This window comes from Tiliqua scincoides, chromosome 2, assembly GCF_035046505.1.
Source record: "Tiliqua scincoides isolate rTilSci1 chromosome 2, rTilSci1.hap2, whole genome shotgun sequence".
NCBI lineage: Eukaryota > Metazoa > Chordata > Lepidosauria > Squamata > Scincidae > Tiliqua > Tiliqua scincoides.
In genome coordinates, this window is record NC_089822.1 from 117,327,763 (window position 1) to 117,348,001 (window position 20,239).

Consider the following 20,239-nt stretch of genomic DNA (forward strand, 5'->3'; position numbering starts at 1 on the left):
TGGTGTTGAATTCCCCTTACCCTGATTTCTAAGGTACAAACTATGGAAGACAGTTTCCAATTTTGCCTCATTGGGGAATAAGGGTGCACTCTGGCAAGTGCTGATGTGTGAACGGTGGCACCCTAAGCCTTTCCTTCTGGCCTATCAGGTGGGAGTGGCTGTTGTGCTCCTGTCTGATTTAACCCCTTTAATCCTCATTCCCAACTGTAACTAAGGTTAAGTAGACTTTACTTGCATTCATCCATTGCTACCAGGGAGCTAAACAGAACCTAAACTCCAGAACTTATTCAGAGAGAGGTTTCTCAGTGAACTAAACCTGACCCTGAAATATTTTGATTGCACTGAACCACGACCAAACAGCTGAGCACAAACAGTGGCCTCTGGTTCATAATAAGGGCATTAGGCGCTCAGCTTCAACTGTACCGTTTAAAGTTTTCTCTTCTTCTTCTTGACCCGATTGTATGCATTCTGCTTGTAAATAAAAATGTCTGAACCGCTTTTCAGAGTTTCTGGAAACAAGAACTGAAATGGAGAGTTAACAAAAAACAAGGATGAACTTAAATTCAAATTAGTAATGGTTTCCTTCCTGATTCCTACCCTTAACTCTCCCTCCCCTTATTTTCTTGTGTTTCATGCTTTCAGTTGTTGCTGTTAAAACTCTGTTAACTTCTGTGTATGCTGATAGTGCTATGTGGTGGTGGTGATGATGAAGAGTGCTAAAATGCCATGACCATGTGCAGGTAGCGGAACTGTTCGGTGAGCTGTATTTGGCATACAGCTGTGTCCTGGAGGTGTGGGAATAGAAAAAGGTGGATATGGAAGTCTTTTAGAGCAATTGTAATAAACTCTGCAGTTGTGCCACAAAGCTATGTATTGGCTTCCAAAGGCTATTAGTATTAGGTTCCAAATTCATCATTCTGAGAATCTCAGTTTCTATTTTATTTTTCAATGCAAGTAAATATTTAGTTGTTGGATTGATTTGACACTTAGATTTGACACTTAGAAAAATATCTCAAGATGACGCAAATTGAGGGCAGGTGGAGCTGCAGTAATGTCACAGGCACTACGGGATACAATATGGACTTATAATGAGCACTTATATCTTTCCATTTATTAAAATAATGCCTAAGGCACCTTGCAAAACAAAAAAAACAAAAACAAAATAGAATAATTGAAAAACAGCTTCTCATATCCTGTCAAAAATCTTTTTTAAAAAATCTAATAAATCTGTTTGAAACATTACTTACACTGTAATAAAAGCATGCAGCAATAAAAATGGGACCTAAGAGAAACATGTCAAACGGCAAGAGTAAAAAAGTCAGTCATCGTGCAGGATTGAAAGCCTATTGAAGCAAAACAGTGTTTTGACAGCTTGGTGGAAGGCCAGTAGAGGAGAAGTGATGAGATAGGCTCCCTAGGAAAGGTGCTCCAGAGGTTTGGTGTGACCACAGAGAAATGGGCCTGCTCCCAGCTATTCTGGTCTCAGCCAGTTGTGCTTCAGATATCGACAGACTGAAAAGCAGGGCCTCTCCAACAGATCTGTGCTTCCAGGCAGACTAATACAAGAGGAATAGGGATTCTGGTCCTAATTTCTTGTCTTTAAAGGCCTTAAGACCTTGAAGTGTTTTTGCACTTGCATAGTGGTCTGAGGGCACAGCACAATGTTCTGGACCTGCCGCTATTTCTGAAGGCTTTTCAGAGGCAGCCCCAACTCCTGGCAGTAATCTAACTGTGATATTCCCAAGGCCAGGTCTGATTCAATAATTAAGGGCCCAATCCTATCCAGTTTTCCAGTGCCGGTGTAGCCGTGCCAATGGGACATGCGCTGCATCCTGTGGTGGGGAGGCAGTCACAGAGGCCTCCTCAAGGTAAGGGAATTTTTGTTCCCTTACCTCGGAGTTCCATTGTGGCTGCACCTGTGCTGGAAAGTTGGGTAGGATTGGGCTCTAAGACTGTAAACCCATTCTGGGCAGGGGCCTGGCTTTTTCCTTTTCATTACGTTTTGTTTTTGATTATTGGTATCCTGCTTTTCTTGTGAAACAAACCTAGGCAGCTTATGATAATTGAAACAAAATGTTTAATTTTGTTTTAATATATTTAAAATACAATTTTTAGCAAAATGTAAATATAAAAATATAAATTTTAACTATAACAATGTAAAATAATTTAAAAACAAAAATATTCAGGTGAGACCTAGCAGCAGCAACAGGAGGGGAAAAAAACACAAAACACCACCAGGAGAAAACCAGTCACCAATAAAACAGCCTGATTTTTATCACTGGCCACCTCTCAAAACAAGGTGAAAAAGTCATGTTTTCAGACACCTAAAAGAGTAAAGGTCACCTGAAGGAGGTCTGTACTTGAAAGGCGAGATATGGATTTCCAGCAGATGCGCATTTCTCTCAGCTATAGCAACTCCTGAAAAAGCCATACCTTTGTTGATGCCTGCTGCACGTAAGACAGCAAAGGCACCCACAGCAGGGGCTTGAATTATGATGGGAGCACATAGAATGATCACCTTGTGATGTCCCTCTCTAAAGTGCCATGTTACCTGTAACTAATAGATGCTGATTGCAAAGGGGGAAATGTCATTTGCCCTGAAATTTCATATTGGATGCCTTCAGATTAGGGAAAACATAATTTTCCAATGCTACCTGTGATTGCAGAAGGATCGTTGTCTCCTGCAATGCGATTGATTTGCAACTGTGGGAAATATTGTGTTAAAATATTGTTTGGAAAGGTCTTGCGGTTTGTACAAGTCGGGTAAATGTCTTTTTCCCTATCAAAATGCTGTTTGAAATAAGGCACCAGCCATGTCATTTTTTACTTGGTTTCATCTTCCCTGGGGCTACTGTCTAGCTGCAAGTTTGTGTGGTTCCATTCCTTTCCTTTCCTTTTGATCTTTCTGCCCCAGGCCTGGGACCAAAATAAGAGGTATCCCGCTGAGTCCTCTCTTTGGTTGTGCTTTAATTATACTGGAGGAGGCCTGGAACAATTTTGTTCCCTCTTTTCATTGAAAGCATTTGGTGACACACACTAATCACCCTTGGTACAGAAACGGCCACCCTGCCCCAGAGGCATCTGCACAAGCAATTTTGATATCTTGCTGTTAGCCTTGTTTGACTGACACTTCACTCCTTTCTCCCCTGCCGTCTTTGTTCAGGCTCAGTACTGCAGCTCCCTGGAAGAGGAGGAAGCGAAAGAGTTGAAGCTGTTCTCGCAGCAGCGAAAGCGAGAGAACCTGGGCCGTGGGACTGTCCGCCTCTTCCCCGTCACTATAACTGGAGCCATTTGTGAACAGGTACCAGGCCTTACTGTGATGACTGCTAGTCTCAAAACAGTTTGAGAAGAGTGGATTTTAGAATTGCTGACTGAGGATCAGAGAGATCTCTGGACCAAAACAGGTGTTGACAGAAGACCTGTGCTTGGGAAATAGTTCTTCCTACCCATTTTTTTGTGTTGTTGTGCCCCTCACAACAAGTTTGTGAGGTAGGTTATGATTGATTCATGATCACCCAGCGAGCCTTTTATGACTGTCTAGGGATTCGAACTTGGGCCTCCATCGTCCTCATCCAGCACTCTTAATCACTAAACCCATTGGCTCAGAGAAGTAAAAAGAATGATTAGCAACTTTTGTGAGTACAGTTCTGGGGCTTAGAAGTACTTTGATGTCCTTAAATCCCAGATCGGGAATTGCTGGTCTTGCAGCTGTGCTGGGCTTGCTTACCCAGATGGGAATGTTCTGGTTTTTTTCACTGGTGGCTGAATCAGAGTTGTGATCAGAATTTTCCGGGTGATTCCTGGACACACCCTTGCTTACTATTTCAGGTCATGCACAGGTCATAGTGCTGTGGTAAGGAACTCCATTTGTCACTCACCTCTGCACATCAGAGATAATATCTTTGCTATTGTTGGCATGGCCCTGATTCACACAACAGCCTGTGAACAAGGCTCCGCAATCTCCTGGGTGGCTGTGGCAGCCGGCAGTCCTGACAGCTACTGCAGTCACCTTGGAGAGCCACCTCCTAATCCTCTTCTAGTGCTACTAGACAAAAGGAGAGAACCATATACACCATCCTGAGCTCCTTGGAGGAAGGGTGGCCGAAAACAATCTTTTTCCTGGGCAGTACCATTGCAGAGGGGAGGGTTTCCCGTAACTCATTGTTAGAACCTGTGCTTTGCATGCAGAATATCCTGAGTTCAGTCCCTGGCTTCTCCAGATAATGCTCCTTCTGCAGCATTGCTGGGAAGGACCCCGCCTGGCTAAGTATTTGGTCTATCTAGCCCATACCCCATACTTCCTGCTCTGACTGCCAGCAGTCGTCCAAGTTGGCAGCTTCACACGTTTCAGATTTGAAAACTCCTCTTGCTAAAATCCTCTCCTTGCAGGTAGAAATCCAGTCAGTCTGAGAGAAGTCTAGATTGGCTCCTGGTCCCCTGCACATGCACAGAGGGTTTTGTTTGTTTTGATGTTAAGTTTTGCGAGGAAGTGTGCCAACATGCTAACTCACACCTGCAATCTGAAGTGGTAGAGTCCAAGAAGAGAGCCTGACCTTATGTAGTACACTTCAGTTGGCCAAAGTAGTTTACATACATTAGCTCAATGATCTTTACTGTGCCAGTATTATTGGGGATGACGACACTGAAGCTGAGAGAAGAGTGGCTCGTCCCTCCCCTGCCAATCCCTAAGAAGATTCTGCAACTGGTTCTGTTAGAAAACTAATTCCTTAAAAAAGAAGACTGTGATCTACAGTAAACGTAGGCCCTGTCCTGGGGACAGGAAATGTGTGGGTGATGAGTTATACCTGTATGGAGAGTTGATCCCAAGTTGGGATCCAAGTCTATGTGAAGAGTAGAACTTGGGATCCAGGACTCCTGGATTCTATCTGAACTGTATCAGGCTTCTGTCTGTGCGCCTGTGTCTTGCTCAGGTGACTCTAATCCCCAGCACTGTTAGACAGTTCTAGGCAAGGCCCTTTTGCATCAACTCACCTGGCAGAGTTGGTATTGTTGCAAAAACCAGGTTTGGATTAGGCCCAGTGCTTCTCGGTGGACCTAGACTGCCAGGACAGCCTACATTTAGGGAAATAAACACATTGGTGGAGCAATGCAGCCATCTGGAGTCCAGTCAAGGTACTTCAGCCTCTTTCACCTTTAGTGCTTTTCCCATATAGACATAAGAAAATGCAGCTTTTCCCCAATTTAAGAATACTCCCAACTCTGCTCTCTTATCATATTGTATGTAATGTTTTCTTTTTGTTGCCAGTGTGGGAAGCAGATCTGTGGTGGGGACATCGCAGTTTTTGCCAGCCGGGCAGGGCATGGCGCCTGCTGGCACCCACAGTGTTTTGTTTGCACCACCTGTCGGGAGCTCCTCGTGGACCTCATTTACTTCTACCAGGATGGCAAGATCTACTGTGGGCGGCACCATGCTGAGCGCCTCAAACCTCGCTGTGAGGCTTGTGATGAGGTGAGGCCAGATCTGCTCCGGATGCTTGGAAACGGAGGAATTGGGAGTGCTTTTCTCCAAAGGATGGGAAAATTTGGATGAGGAGTAGAGATCTCTTATTTTGGATCTTATAAGGTGTCTGTAACATAAACATTTTGCAGTTGGGATTCGTCATGCAAACTGGGCATAATAAGGGTTGCTCAGACACTTATTACAGTGAGAATAATCTCTGCTGATGTAAGAAGCAAATGACTTTGTGTTGAAATTAAATTAAAAATATGACTGGGGCCAACTGTGGTATTTAAAAGTTTAAAATGTATCCCTTACCCCCAGATATCATTATAGTGGGTGATAGGAAGGAAAGAGAGGCCCATGTTGGACCTATTGATCAAATCAAGACATCCAAGAAATGGCTGCAGGGGAGTTTGTGTGCGCGTACTAGGTTAATAGATCATTTTATATACAGTGGGCCCTCAGTATCCACAGGGGATCTGTTCCAGGACACCCCACAGGTACCAAATTTTGCAGATATTGAAATCTGTGCCACCGCCACCCTCCCTACCAGCTGTCAAACTGGAAGTGCCTTTTACAAGTGACCAGGAGAAGTGACCTCCTTAGGCACGGGGAGACTGTACTCGACCTCCCTGTGTCTCAGAAGGCCTCCCAAATACTTCTAAAAGACTCTTCCGGTTTTTTTGGCAAACAAGAAATCCCTTTCAGAAAACCTCTTGGACATGACTGGAAGGCCCTTCTGGTTGCGTCTGGAAGGCCCTTTGAGGCCCTCCAACTGCAAACTTGATTTCCACGGCTATTCAAATCCATGGAGGCTTGAGTCCGCAGATGAAGAGGGCCTACTGTGTGTGTGTGTGTGAGTGATACATTTACATACAGGGCCTCTCAAGAAAAATTAGTGCACGTTGTTTAGCAGGATGGCCTGGTAAATAATTATAATTATTATAAATTTATAAATAATTATAAAGCTTGAGAAATTCTTATATTTTATACTGTGATATGCTCCGCTTTGTCTCCCTGATGGGCATTCATAGTTTAAAAAGTGTTGCAGGTTTTCTACAATGAAATATGTATGGATTAGAGCTCATTAAAATGCATGTACATTTTTTGAGACTGTGTGTGTGTGTGTGTGTGTGTGTGTGTGTGTGGTATAAAAATCTAGAGAGAGAAGGAAGTAATCCACACCCTCCTCCTTACACTTGGGGCCAAACTAGATATAATACAACAGCCATGTTTACTTTATTTACATGTCTGCTCGTGTATCAGGTGAGGTGGGGTAGGGTCCGATTATTACAGCAGATCGAACATATAGGTAAAGGGAGCCGAACCTTCCCCTTCCTTACCTTCCTGTCAGCCCATGTGCTTATCTTGCAGCCCAGCGGTGGTACAAGAATTGAGCCAAGTTGTGAGACATTTGTCTGAAGTGCCAAAGCACCAAGAATCCATTTTTGATGCTAGCTTGGCCCTTGGACAACAACTGGTTCAAAGCTTTGGTTTTTCAAAGGCAGTGTTCCTCAGAGTTCATTAAATGAATTCCCAGCCAAATGTAGAAACTCTGTTGGTTAGAAAACCATCCAGCTTTTACACCTGCTGGGTCAGTTTCCTGCATGTACCCTTGCTCAGTTACTGCTTGCCTCTGTGTGCCATTTAATTTCCAGCCTGCAGTAACTGGGCCTCTGGAAATGCAACATGCTCCCTGAAACTCCCTTGCCTCCTCAGTTGATTCAAGTGGCATCTCATGCCATGCTTTAGGAACGTTCATAGTCACTGAAACAGTCAATGAGGCGGGCCAAATTGTTTGCATCCTAGTAGATGTCTAGAATTGAGCGCCTTCTTAAAGCTTTGGAAAACAGAAGCAGACACTGCTTGGATCCCAATTCTGTGTTCTCGAGAAGGGGTCAATCCACCTCCCTTTGCTTTATTTTCCTCCCTTTGCTCAGAGGCTGTGTGCCCCACTAACTTGTTGAGTTGGCAGGGCTGAGGGCCAGCAAGAGAACCCTACATTTTTCATGGGCTTTTACTTTCTCCAAGTTCCCCCTTTGAGAGTTCTTAAAACATTTCACAGGACATGTGATCTTCAAGGCGGTTCTTTTTATTTTCCCCAACCTGCCTTGCTCCACTCTGCAATTCCCCGGATGGGTCTGAATGAGCAGTACCAGCAGGAACTATCTTTAGAGTTGTGCTTGGTATTCCCCCCCCCCACTCCTGGCCCCCCTTCACTTAGGTAGAATTTCTGTTGTGATGTTTGAGAAGGCTTCTGTTCTTGTCCTGATGATTTTGAGAAATGATGTTCCATATAATTTGTCACACAGACCACTTTAGCCCACCCCATCCCAGAGGGACAAGTTGGGCACATGCATGAGAAAAGTAGATACTGATCTGTGGATCCCCCCCCCCAAGGTTCACGCTACATTGAACATCAATATAGTCTCCTGAAGAAGAACCATATCGCCTGAGAAATGTGGAGATTTTCTTTTCATATTGTTATGTTTTCTGCACCCTTTTATCAACTTTATAGCATCACCCTCTTTCCTGGCAGATTGTAAGAGGAGAAAAAGGGAAGAGACATGGGTCGAAGGGATGATCTGGTGTGGATCATCTGTACAGTAGACTAAATCCATCTGTACAGCAAACTATATTGTTAAGAAGAAACATTTGGCACAGCCCTCCTGGGATTCAGCTGGAGCAGCTGGCAGTTGTAACGGTTTGGCGTGTTTTGAGACTGGGAGTGCATTTTTGGCTAGGGCTCTTTTTCCAGCACGACCCCTTGAGTTTTTTGTCTTTTTCTCTTCTGTGTGATACGCCTGGCTGGCTTGAGTCGCTCAGCATTACCTGTTTCATAGGCCTTTGCTCTGTTGCACTTGATTCATAACTGGTTTAAGGGGTTTACTCTGCGCATGAGTAACCCCTTTTTTTGGAACAAGGAACTGCAGTGATTTTCTTTCTGTTGCCTCCCCGCTCTCTGATTCTTTACTCCCTTCTCCCTGCCAGATCATCTTTGCAGATGAGTGTACGGAGGCCGAAGGTCGCCACTGGCACATGCGCCACTTCTGCTGCTTTGAGTGTGAAGAGGCACTTGGTGGACAGCGGTACATCATGCGCCAGAGCCGTCCCTACTGCTGCCGTTGCTATGAGAGCCTCTATGCAGAGTACTGTGATGCCTGTGGGGAACACATCGGTATGGGGAGCTGGGGGCCTGGATGAGGGAATTGGGGGTGGGAGGGCCAGTTCTGTCCCAGCTTAGTCAGGACCATGGGTGAGGAAAGGCTCCTAGAGTTTTCCAGAGGCTTCAAATCTTCTCTTTAGATTTCACTGGGAGATACCCAGTCCTGCAACAATGATGAGGTTCAGTGCTTGGATGCCTCTTGGAATTCACTCTGGGTTTTCTCAGGGAAGAGTATAGCATCCCATTGGGCTGTGCCCCATTTGCCTCTCATCCTGGATGTGCAAGGACTGACTGTGGTCGCACAGGAATTAGTGAAAGGTCCTTGACTTGTGTTCAGAGGCACTGACTCCTTTATCTGAAGCCCAGCTCATTCATGTTGTAGAAAGGGAAGTGAAGGTGCGCCATGAGGGAGTGAAGACAGAAAGCAACTAGACTTCCCTTCATGAGAGACTGAAGATAGAAAGCCCCCAGGCCATATCCAAGAAACTGCGGGTGGGATGTTTCTGATTTCATGTTTAGGTTTGGGATGGTTTGACTGTAGTCCCGTGGGGAGGTCAGTTGCAAGAGGGCTTCCTCTCTTGGCTCTGCCCTTGGCTCTGCCCTGTGGCAGCAACTGTTATCCTGCACATGCCTGATCTTGTCTGATCTTGGAAGCTAAGCAGGGTCAGGCCTGGTTAGTACTTGGATGGGAGACCGCCTGGGAATTTCAGGTGCTGTAGGCTTATACCATAGTCTTTCGAGACTGAAGGCTGCCAACCATTCTGCCCTGTGCACTGCCTTTTTTTGTGTATGATAAACCTCAAGCAGAAGACTGGAGGGACCCCACCTTTCCTGCCTGAACCTGGCAGTGCTTAGCTAACTGGGGCTTATGGCTCAATCTTTGCACTGGGTTTGAGAGCCACAGCTCAGTGACGGAGCACCTGCTTTGCATGCAGAAGATCCCAGGACCACTCCCTGGCATCTTCATGCAGGACTGAAAAGGCCTTTTACTGGAATTCTTGAAAAGCTGTTGCTAGTCAGTGTTGATCAGTCTGAGACAGATGGATCAGTGGGCTGACTTGGTAGAACGCAAGATTGTTTGCTCAAAAGTGGCTTAATGGGATTGCTTCTGAATGCATACAAAGTCCTTTTTTTTTTTTTTTTAATTTGCTCATGAGCATCCACACCTGGGAAGAAGACAAAGAGCTTTCAGAACTCCTTTATTTTAGGCATGAAGCACTGGCCTCTGTCTGGCTGAGTTCTTGCCTCTGCTTTCTTTACAGGCATTGACCAGGGCCAGATGACTTATGAGGGCCAGCACTGGCATGCCACCGACACCTGCTTCAGCTGCTCCCGTTGCCGTAAACCCCTGCTGGGAAAGCCTTTCTTGCCCAAGCAGGGGCAGATCTTCTGTTCTCGGGCCTGCAGTCTGGGTGAAGACCCCAATGGTTCAGACTCCTGTGACTCGGCCTTCCAGAGCGCTCGGTCCCAGGACTCTCGCCGAGCCAGCTGGCAGCAGCGGCGAGTTCAGGCCCAGCGCTCACCATCTTCCCACGTTGCCCGTTCGGTTTCTTTTGGAGGACAACCGGCACCAACCAGCTCAACGCCCAGAATCCGAAGGAGCTGGAGTGGATTGCCTGGAACTGGAGAGGAGATGCCCACTGAAACAGAGGAGCTCTCTGATCCTGATAGCAACGGCTCAGGCTGTAGCCAGAGTTGTGAGGAACCAGTGAAGTGCACATCCCGGGGAACTTCTACTTGCCCACCACCCACCACTGAATGGGAGCCAAGTACAGGTGAGGTAGAGACAAACTGAGGAGAGAGTTTGGCCACAGGGAACCATTGCATATTTACAGGAGCCACTGAGGAAGTCTGGGTTTGGAGTCTGGGTGTCTCTCACTTTTTCTCTGTCTCATTTCTCCACTAGGAACTGAGAGCCAGCCACACTTCCAGCGCACCTCCCCTTTGCGCCACTCCATGCCAGAGCTGGGCATGCCTCCCTCCAAAATCCCTGACTGGAGCAGCAGTTCAGCTTCTAAACTCCAAGCATCTGGTCAACCACGACTCAGTGAGGGGACTGAGCTGGAGATGGGGGGTTTTGCCCGGGGAGGGGTACCCCGCGTTAGCTTCCGGGAACCTCTTGTCTCAGGAGAGCCAAACCCTCCCTGTCCTGAGCAAGCTCCTATGAACACCCAGCAGCTTCCGAATGGAGGGGTGAGCAGGGGGCAGCCTCGCTCCACCTCTGACAGCTCACTCAACCTGGCGAGCAAAGAGTGGAGGCCAAGAAAAGGTGCTGGGGAGGGGAAGGGCAATCTGTCTTACTCTGCTTCGGAAGGGGCCTTTCCTTCTTGGCACCGGCGTTACCCACCTCGAGGATGGGACTTCAGTTCCTCCGATTCCTCTGATTCCTCCTCAGAGGAGGAAGGCTACTTTTTGGGTGAACGTATACCCCTTCCTCCCCACCTAAGAGGTGGGGTTGGCCCCACGAAGACCACGCCACCCACTGACTCTGCACGTAAGCAGCAGCGCCGAAGACTGCGGGTTGTCCGGGACAAGAATTGTGTGGTGGCATAGACCTGACCTTTGCCTTTGGAACTTTGGCAGCAACGATTCCACTGCGCGCTCGGGATGCTCAGCTTCTGAGAACCATTAAGTGTTGACCATTCATTGTCAGACCTCTCGGGTCTGGCCCGGAACCATTGATAATTGCTTCTACCATGGCTTCTTTGACTCATGACCCTTTGCCAGGGATCCTGTGGCCTCTTCATCGCAACCATTGGAATTTTCTAACTTTCCTCAGGGATACTTGCATACTGGCTTTTCCATGGTGACCTTTCATGTTTACATGTGAACTTTCCCTGAAGACTCTTGAACTCCCATCTGTGGTGGTGTTTGACCTTTGGTTGTGTTTGTTTTCCATTGTGGCCTTTTGACCTCTACTGTGACCTCTGACCACAGAGTAATCCTTTTGTCTTGAACCTTCAGAGCGATGGTCTTTTAACTTCTGCACTGTGCCCTATGAACTTCCAACTGCAACTTCTTACCTGGGAACCCTTGAATTTTGGTTGTGACCTTTCCACTGTGATTTCTGAGCTTTTACCACCTCTCCCCTGGGGGATCCTTTCTCTTTCAAATTGCCATTAGTAATGTTAGCCTGTAACCAGGTTGCACGGTTTTGAGCTTTGGGGTGCTTTTTCAATATAGACAAGGTGTTTGGTTGTGCGTGATATATGTGTGTGTTGGGGGGTGGGGTGGAATTGAACTCCTTTCCCCAGCTGGTGGCAGCTCCTGACTCAATTGAATATGGGCACAAGGTGTCCTTTATGGTGTGGAGCCCATAACAGATAATACTCCCCATCCAACTGGAACTCCTCTTCCCCCTATTCTGTCCCTGACTAGGTGCATCCCTCAAGTTTGCAATGTTAAGAGTTTGTTTTTCTAATCAAGGGTTTAATTTAAGTGAAACTTAAATAAAAGTTCATGAAAACATTTTATATTCATTGGTGGATCATTAGAGGTTGCTGACCCATCAGCAAAATGTCTATATGAGGAACACCTAATGGAGAATTCTGCATTCTTGTGTATTCGCTTATCCACTGCCACCTCAATGTATTCTGGAAATCTAGAGCAGGCAATTGCCATAGGAAGCCTGGGTAAGGAAAACTTTGTAAGAGAATGATTCTTGCTGTGCAATAAAGGGCCTTTTGAATGGCATTAAGGAAGTGATGATAACGTGTTCATTTTTGTACCCAGCCTTGGGTCAAATATAAAATGAGCAATGTTTCAGTGGATTTTGAAACTTACTGTAAACTCTTTGCTGGTATCATAGCCATACCACTGAAAGTCCAAACATTTATTCAATTGTGACTTGTCTTGGCCTCAGGACCTAGGTGGGAGTGGGTTACTTACACAGTAATCATATTAATTTGTTGTGTTTGTATCTGACCCATCCATCAAAGACCAGGGCCACTTCCTTTACCAGAGCGCAAACTTATATTTCAGCTGTCTCAAGCAGCTACTTTTTAAGATTTCACCAGACTGCCTGTATGCTTTTGAGATGACTTTTGCAACCATTAGGGCTAGTAACGGTGCTATGTTTTAATAAATGAAAGCAAAGGATCATGGAATATCACCCACTTGGTGTGACTACAGAATAAAGAATACATAGGATGTTGATACCCTTACAGGACCACGGATGCACTGAGGCCTGCCAAATTCTATCATGCTAAGACTATCTTGTTTCTTAACATACTTTACAAGGATGGTAGTCCTCAGGAAATGTGGCAGTGGGAATCTGGGTACAGTGGTTGAGGTAGGGGCACACAATAGCCAAATCAGTGCACAGGACAACAGGGTTGGCCCAGCTCACTCTTTCCTCCTGGGAGTTAATGCATACTGCCTTTAAGTTTATGCATATTGCCGAGGTGGTCTAGCTGAATAATGACCAAATCTAGACTTGCTTAGCACTTGTTGAATCTATCAGACTATTCCCTAAACAGCATAGGGCTAGATGGTGGTTGAAATAGATTTCCAGGTGTGCTTCCATTTCAGGATGCTCTGGTGCTGCTCAAGCATTTTTCTTCCATGACCAGCTAGAGGCCCAATGCTGCTCTGAATACAATGCATTGTCCCTCCATTAACATGCTGAAATGATTGCCCATAGAGCAGAGGCAATACTGGGTGATACTGCAAACTAACTTCAACCCTATAATGATAGCCTAAGAACAATTTCTTGGAAGTTAGTCCCAGTTGAGCTTACTCCCTGAAAAAAAAAATGTGCTTAGGTAGATTTTTGTTAAAAATATTGCAGTTATGGTCTATAGATGAACAAGATGCTGCTATCCTAAGAATGCTTGGGGAGAAGTCCATTGGGTACAATGGGATTTATGCCCTAGAAAATGGGCTTAGGTTATAACTGTCTCCCTCTTGCTGGCTTGCAGCTATAGAGGAGAAACAGCAGCCATGTTGGTGCCTGGGTGCACCACAGAACCCCCCCCCCCCGGAGCATAAATGTGTCCTGTAGTCAATGCTTCAAATTATAATGGAGTGTTAGTGCTAGCTATTGTTCTGCTTTCCTCCTGGCTGAAATGGGACAGGCAAGAGTTACTCCACTTAATGCTCCAGTCAGCATGTGTGCACACACAGTGAGGGCCAAAAAAAGACATGCACAAGCCCCTGCTGGGTGAAGCAGTGGCAGCTGTTGCTGCTGAAGTAGGGGAGGTAGAGTTACTGTGGTTTTAAAGATGCCACCATATAGCATAAAGCAAAGGCATTGTACATACAGAGTATGTGTGATGGGATAAGAACAGCAAAGAGTCATGTGCAGGCCAGTGTGGCCCAGCCCTCCCAAGCTATGTGAAAGTCTGCACACAAAATTTGATATAACATTGTGGGATATGGCCAAGGACTAAGCAGTGCTAGTACCAATTCTGTTTACATTTTCAGACATATTTATTATGTTCTCCAACAAGCACCAATAGATACAAGCTACCCAAGGGACCAGCAGGGCAGGTAGAAGAGCATGAGATTGACGAACAACCTGGCACTTGGAGGGTGCAAATGCATCTCCTTCCTCATTGGCCCCAGATGTACTTCCAGCCTACTGCAGTGTGTTATTGCTCCCCCCTTGTCTCCCTAGAAGAAAGAGGGCCAGTTCCCCAGTGCCTGCCTCCATTATTTATCACAGAGCCCATACCCAAAACGATATCAGATTAGAACCCAAAACTTTCTGCCAAGAAAGTTGAATTCTGTGACCTATAGAAATTATGAATTTGCTTTTCTAAAAACATTCTGAAGTGTTAGCAACGAAAAAGTAATGAATCATTTCAGGGCACTAGATTTAATTTGAACCTTCCCGACCAGTGAGATTTTTCACCACCCCCTTTCAAGCATCCCTTTGCCATCATCATTTTGCGTGCCTGGAAATCACAGTACAGACCTGCCCACAACTGGAGCTGCATAAGAAGGAAAGGATTTGGCAAACACTGTGACTGATTCTTCAATTCCTCCCCTTTTCTAAAACAATGAGTTAGGTAGAGAGGGGTATGAAGGAAGATGAGGGCTTAACTTTTACCTACTTATTAGTACAAATTGCCTTTTTGCTGTAGTTAGCATTCAAGGTGACTTAATGGTTCGAAAAAGTACATTTGGCAAGATTTAGAAAATACTCAAGTTTGTTCCATAATTTTTTGTTTTAATCCTCCCTCTACATTAGACTTCTTCAAACAGTGAACTTGTGGTTGGAGCCTCTAGTGAGCTAGAACTATACGTATACTACATGCAAGCACCCATCCCAAATCACAAAAGTTTCCCCCTTTTAAGTGGGGGGAAACCAAGGCACAGGAACAACTCAGGAGAATCAATCCAGGAGATCTTTTCACTCCACTCACTGACAAGTGATTATCCCCCCCACCCAGTAGAGCAGGGGATAGAATTTTGGAATCTGACCCTCATCTCTCCAAAGTGTAAACTGGTTCATTCCCTAAACTGGTCTTGAGTTTCAGAAATTCTTCCCAAGTCCTCTGATTTATTGTGACAAAAATTTCCTGAAGTGCCTAAGAGCTGCCATCCTTCTCCCCTGTGAGGAGTCAGAAATGGGGAGATTGTTGCTGGAGATAAAGAAAGGGGCGGTTAAATATCCTGTTTGAAGAACTGGCCAGCCTTTTCGAGACATTCAGACTGTGATGCTGCTAAGCTTTAGACTGGCGTAGCCTCCCACCATCAGGAGGCTATAGCAGATGGATCCAGTGTCAGGATGTGGGATCGCCCTCAGATCCCTTCGGCAGGCTCTGTAAAATACCAGACATGAACAAAGTTATTTTTACAAGGTCTCTCTTACACACACAAAGAATACATCAAGAAATGCAGTAACAACTACAAGTCGAAGGCTGGATAGGTGTGGACTCCCATCCAGTCCACCACTGCTGTTTTTGAGCCTGCTAGTCCCTTTCTGTCATATAAAATCCTTTCTCTCGCCACAGGCACTATATGAGGTAATCCCACCAAGCATCCTTTCCCCACTGCCTCCCTCTTCATGTTGAGTCTTCGGCCCAGTGTCATAACTAGGGTATTTGACACCTGGGGCAGGCTGCTCAAAATAGAGCTGGTCCCCACCTTGGAGATCCCTGGGGGAGGCTTGGTCTACTAGCTCCTCAGTGGTGCGTTTCACACCCTGGGTATAATTGTCACCTGAAGCATACCCGCCCTTGCTTCTTCCACCACTCTTCTACCCCCTCTAGCCAATCTGCCCTGTTTCTCCCTTCAAGAAAGGTGGGTGGCCTTATCCAAACCTGAGCTCGGTGCAGCAGCTTTCCACCGGAGCGTACTGTCGCAAATGTGCCATAAGGCACATCTGCAAGGATTACCGCCGGGCTAGTGCCCATGCTAGCCCAACACTGGCCAGTGCTGGGCTAGTGCAGGGCAGGCGCCCATCCTCCACTGTTTGGCGGTGTCACGGACCACCGAGCTGCAGCAAGGTAAGCAGGGGCGGGGAGGAGGCGTGACAGGGAGGGGGAAGAAGGCAGAGGGCAGGGAGGAGGTGTGATGGGGAGGCGGGAGGCAGAAAAGGGCGGGCGGGAGGCGTGCCGGGGGAGAGAGGGAGGTGAGTCCCGTGGCGCTCCGCTTGTTATGCTATATGCCCCAGGCCTGTAGAGAATTTACATGCTGGATAGAGCAAGGCCCTGATGTCCTGGCCTGCATACAGTGTAGCATCATGGGAGTGGCTGATGCAATACCTTGTCACCTGATGTGTCACCAGATGGTGAGTCATAGGATCACCAGACTGCAGCCCGCCTCTCATTGGCCAGTGCCAGTATATACTGCAGCCTGTGCAAGCTGCTATGTTATATGGAGCTGTGCAAGCTCCTGTTATGTGGAGTGTCTGTGGGAAGCTACGTTGGTGTGAGTCGTGATCGGAGTATCAAGAAAGAGATCTATCTGTGCTGTTTGCTTGCACAACTGCCTTTGAACTGTAAATATCTTGTACATACTTCAAGTAAAGGAACATCTGGTGGTGGAGCACTGCCGTGTGCCTTGTTATTTCCCGGGAGTACTTGCCCGACCTTGAGTCTCTGGAGCTGCAGTGTTGGCTGTGTACTGCAACACCAGTACCAGATCCAAGGCATTCGTGTGGGGCTTGGCACCCTACACAAACACCTTTACCTTACCACCAACCAAAAGGTGAGTAAAGTGAATAGCCCCATTGCGGGGCTGCTTCCCTTACCTGGGAGAAGGGGACAAAAGTCCCCTTCTCCTGTGGCGCCACCCGCAGCAGGCTGAAGCACGCAGGATGAAGCAGGAGCCGTTCTTGGTGCTGCGGCAGCCACGCACCCTGGGCAGCTCAGGACTAGGCTGTTAGTCTCCCCTTTTCCATGAACTCCATCTCTCTCTGCCTGTACAGGACTCATCCCTGCCTTTCAGCAGCAGACCACACCTCCTACCCTTAGGCCCCATGTGCAGTTTCCACAGCCAAAACCGACCTTTCACTTTTCTCAGAGGCTATACAATGAAACCTTGACCAGGATCAGTTCCACAACACCCCTCCCCCAGCAGATTCTGAAATCCATGGGGGGGAGAAGTCAGGGCACTGGTCCCTCAAAGGCTTAGCTGGAGGCCGTGCTAGGCCCCCTCGGAGGTTGTGCCAGCCTCCCAGCTTCCACAGAAGGCCTTTTGGACATGACCTGAAGTCCGGTTTGTGCCAGTGACTTCCAGCCATGTCCAGAGGTATTCCAAGGTCCTCTGAGACATGGGCTCAACATCCATAGATGCTCAAACCCACATGTGCCTAGCCTGCAGATAAGGAAGGCCCACTATACAGTCATTCTATTGGGGGACTTCCTACACCCATTCATGGCACCACAGTAGTTCTACCAATGGCTTGAGTGAGGAGGTGTGGAGCTTGCAGGTAACAAAAAATACAGCTTAACCCAGGGGTTCTCAAGCTTCGTTACTGTGGTGTCTCCCAAAATACAACTTGACCTGACCCCTATATTACAGCTAGCCAAAATCCACACTTTGAGAACCCCTCGAGAAAAATACGCAATGGTTTCTGGGATTTCAGACAGGATCTTCCCCAACCCTACCTGGAAATTCCAGGGATTGAACCTAGTTCTTCAGAGGTCTCCCTCCAAACCGCTTGAAACCCGACCCTTTGAAAACTTTCAGCTTAAGCCATTATATGTAAACGAAACCATAACCCTTTCAAGATAGATCCTGCAAGGTTTCTTATGTGTTTGACTCATTCTTGGTACAGCAAGGAAAAGCCATCCAACCCACACCCAAGATTCACACACTCTGTCTCCTTTAACAAAAAAGACTCACCAGTGCGGGTTGTTGGATTTGGTTGCCTGAGTTTTGGAAAGGTAATGTAAGCATCAAAACCAAAGAGAAATGCTGTCAGCAATCCAAACACCTGTTGGAAGGAAATATGCAAAAGTGAGTTTGGGTACAAGTATGCATTTGTTGAAATAGCTCCATTTAGTCCCACTCAAACCCATCTCTCCCCCCCCCCACTTTCTTTTATGTTAGAGCAGCTACTTCTGAACAGGCAGTTTTGATTTGATATCAGCAGGACACAAGTACCAGGCAAAATCCAGCCAGATTTAAACACCAGAGTTAAGCACCACTGATTTTAGTGGCCCTAGCAGCCAATACCTCCTACTATAGAAACAGGTGTGGTCTGGATAGTGGGTGTTTACAGGAGATCACTTTGAGAATCCCTGGAGTAAGAGAAGCAATGCTTTTTTGGGATTTCAGACTGGGATCTTCCCCAACTCTTCCTGAAAATTCCAGGGATTGAACCTATAAAACATGGTCATGCATGTCTAACCATCCCACCCAACCTGTTTCCCACCATTTTCCATTCAGCAACAGATGCCTCCCTGGCTTGAGTTGCCACTGGCTACCACACACTGCATCTCCTCACAAGAAGCTAAAACAGTAACCTTGGCGTAGCATCCAAGGAGCCTGAAATAGTTGCTCTCCCTGTGAAATGAGCCCTGGAGGCAACAAAGGCTCTACTACAATCCAAGTACAGAGCATGCCTTGCCACACTGCCTCCAAGCTCACTGCCAAATGAACATTCCTGCTCCCCTTTCCCACCCTCTAGGAATCTGTGTTGGCTTTTACCCCAGCAGCAACGCTGGCTCCATCACGGTGCTGTATGAGGACAATAAGGGAGGTGATGAGGAATGCAACGGCTCCAATCAATGTCCTCAAGAAATCCTAAGAGAAAATGATTGGGAGGGGGGAGAGAAAGCGAGTCAGTACTGCCCAAGTTACAGCCATTCACAAGTTAAGAACGTCTAAAATTGTACAACTGCTTTCAAACAGATCCGACTTTAAATTTGCACATTACTCTAACTTCAAACAAAAAGTTACCATATCCACACCCCCGCCCCCCCCAAAAAAGAACTTCACAGAGTTGGCTTGCAAAAGGCTCCTCTCTCAATATCCCATCTGTTGAATGGAGATAATATTGGCCTCCCCTACAGGGCTGCTGCTATAATTGTTACCAAGGGCACAGAAAAAATACTCTGAACATAAGAAGTTCTGCATAAGTAAGTGCTAAATAAAAGCCATTGTCTTCATCATACCCAGTTCCTCCTCTTTCATGCCCTACCAATACATCCACATACACACCTGTGCCCTCAACTCTCAGCCTCACTGATTAATCAGCTTAACTTTAATTGACTAATCTACTGCACAAGCTAATGAAGCTCACAATCCTAGTCCAGATCTGTTTTTTTTTTTTAAATACACAACAACTCTTCAACATCTGCTTAAGTTAAAGCAAGATTTCAAGTTTCCTGGGATTTTCTGCTACCACTCAGATTCTCAATGTACCCCACAGAGGAAAAAGCAACTGCCAAGGGAAGTAAGGGAACTTCCATGAGACTGAGGCCAGACAGGTGGAAGGGTGGCTGAGGGCCCACACAGTGACAATAGGCCAAGCAAGAGAATGAGCCACAGGTTCCACTTCAGCCTGGCACCAACATTCTTAGGAGCAACACTTTCACCTAGCATAGCAAAGGAACCAGTTGTGAAAATGGTACAGCATATATGCAACACCACTGAAAAGTCCTCATTTCTTAGCACTGCCACCTGTGACTACTGTACAGAGTGGCCCCAATAACGGGCCCCTCCAGGGACTAGGAGAGGGGGGTAAAGGGGGTCATTTGTACCCAGGCCCAGGGTCAAAAGGGGGCCCAGGAGCCAAAGGAGGGGGCCCAGAAATTTCCTGAGACCTTACATTTTCCTGTCTACTCAGACTTGTTGCCTGCATGGGATGCTGGGGACACTACTACGACTGGAGATGCTGGGGACAGTACTGATACCACATGGGTTGGTAGACCTGGGCTCCAAAGACTTTGCCAGCTGGTCTACCCTCCCCCCACCCTGTTTCGCCCCTCCCTGCCCCTATTCTGCTCACCCATCACCACCCTCCCCTGTTCTGTTTCACCCCTCCCCCTTTGTAAATGGGCCCAAAAGAAACTTTGTACCCCCCTGATAGAATTCCTCTCAGACAGCCTGGGTCCTTCTGTCTACTGATGATATAAGAGAGGGCAATGAAGCAAGAGTCATTTCTGATTATATTCATGAATTAATGCATTATTTCCTTGCATTATTTTCTTTTT

At 46.7% G+C, this 20,239-nt stretch overlaps 2 protein-coding genes across 3 annotated transcripts in view; one reads left to right on the forward strand and one right to left on the reverse strand.

The window, feature by feature from the left end:
- Nucleotides 1-12,095, forward strand: part of PRICKLE3 (prickle planar cell polarity protein 3) — a 33,554-nt gene extending 21,459 nt beyond the window's left edge. For both annotated transcript variants that reach the window (XM_066617261.1, XM_066617262.1), the window contains 5 exons: nucleotides 3,164-3,301; nucleotides 5,267-5,470; nucleotides 8,453-8,639; nucleotides 9,890-10,402; nucleotides 10,534-12,095. In XM_066617261.1, the coding sequence (XP_066473358.1) occupies nucleotides 3,164-3,301; nucleotides 5,267-5,470; nucleotides 8,453-8,639; nucleotides 9,890-10,402; nucleotides 10,534-11,180 (1,689 nt within the window). In that variant the 3' untranslated portion in view covers nucleotides 11,181-12,095. The remainder of the gene's footprint in view (nucleotides 1-3,163; nucleotides 3,302-5,266; nucleotides 5,471-8,452; nucleotides 8,640-9,889; nucleotides 10,403-10,533) is intronic.
- Nucleotides 12,096-14,778: 2,683 nt separating this feature from the next.
- PLP2 (proteolipid protein 2) overlaps nucleotides 14,779-20,239 on the reverse strand; it is a 35,678-nt gene continuing 30,217 nt past the window's right edge. The window contains exons 3-5 of the mRNA XM_066614942.1: nucleotides 18,732-18,827; nucleotides 17,925-18,015; nucleotides 14,779-15,394 (exon numbers count right to left, since the gene is read on the reverse strand). Coding sequence (XP_066471039.1) covers nucleotides 15,375-15,394; nucleotides 17,925-18,015; nucleotides 18,732-18,827 — 207 coding nt within the window. The 3' untranslated portion in view covers nucleotides 14,779-15,374. The remainder of the gene's footprint in view (nucleotides 15,395-17,924; nucleotides 18,016-18,731; nucleotides 18,828-20,239) is intronic.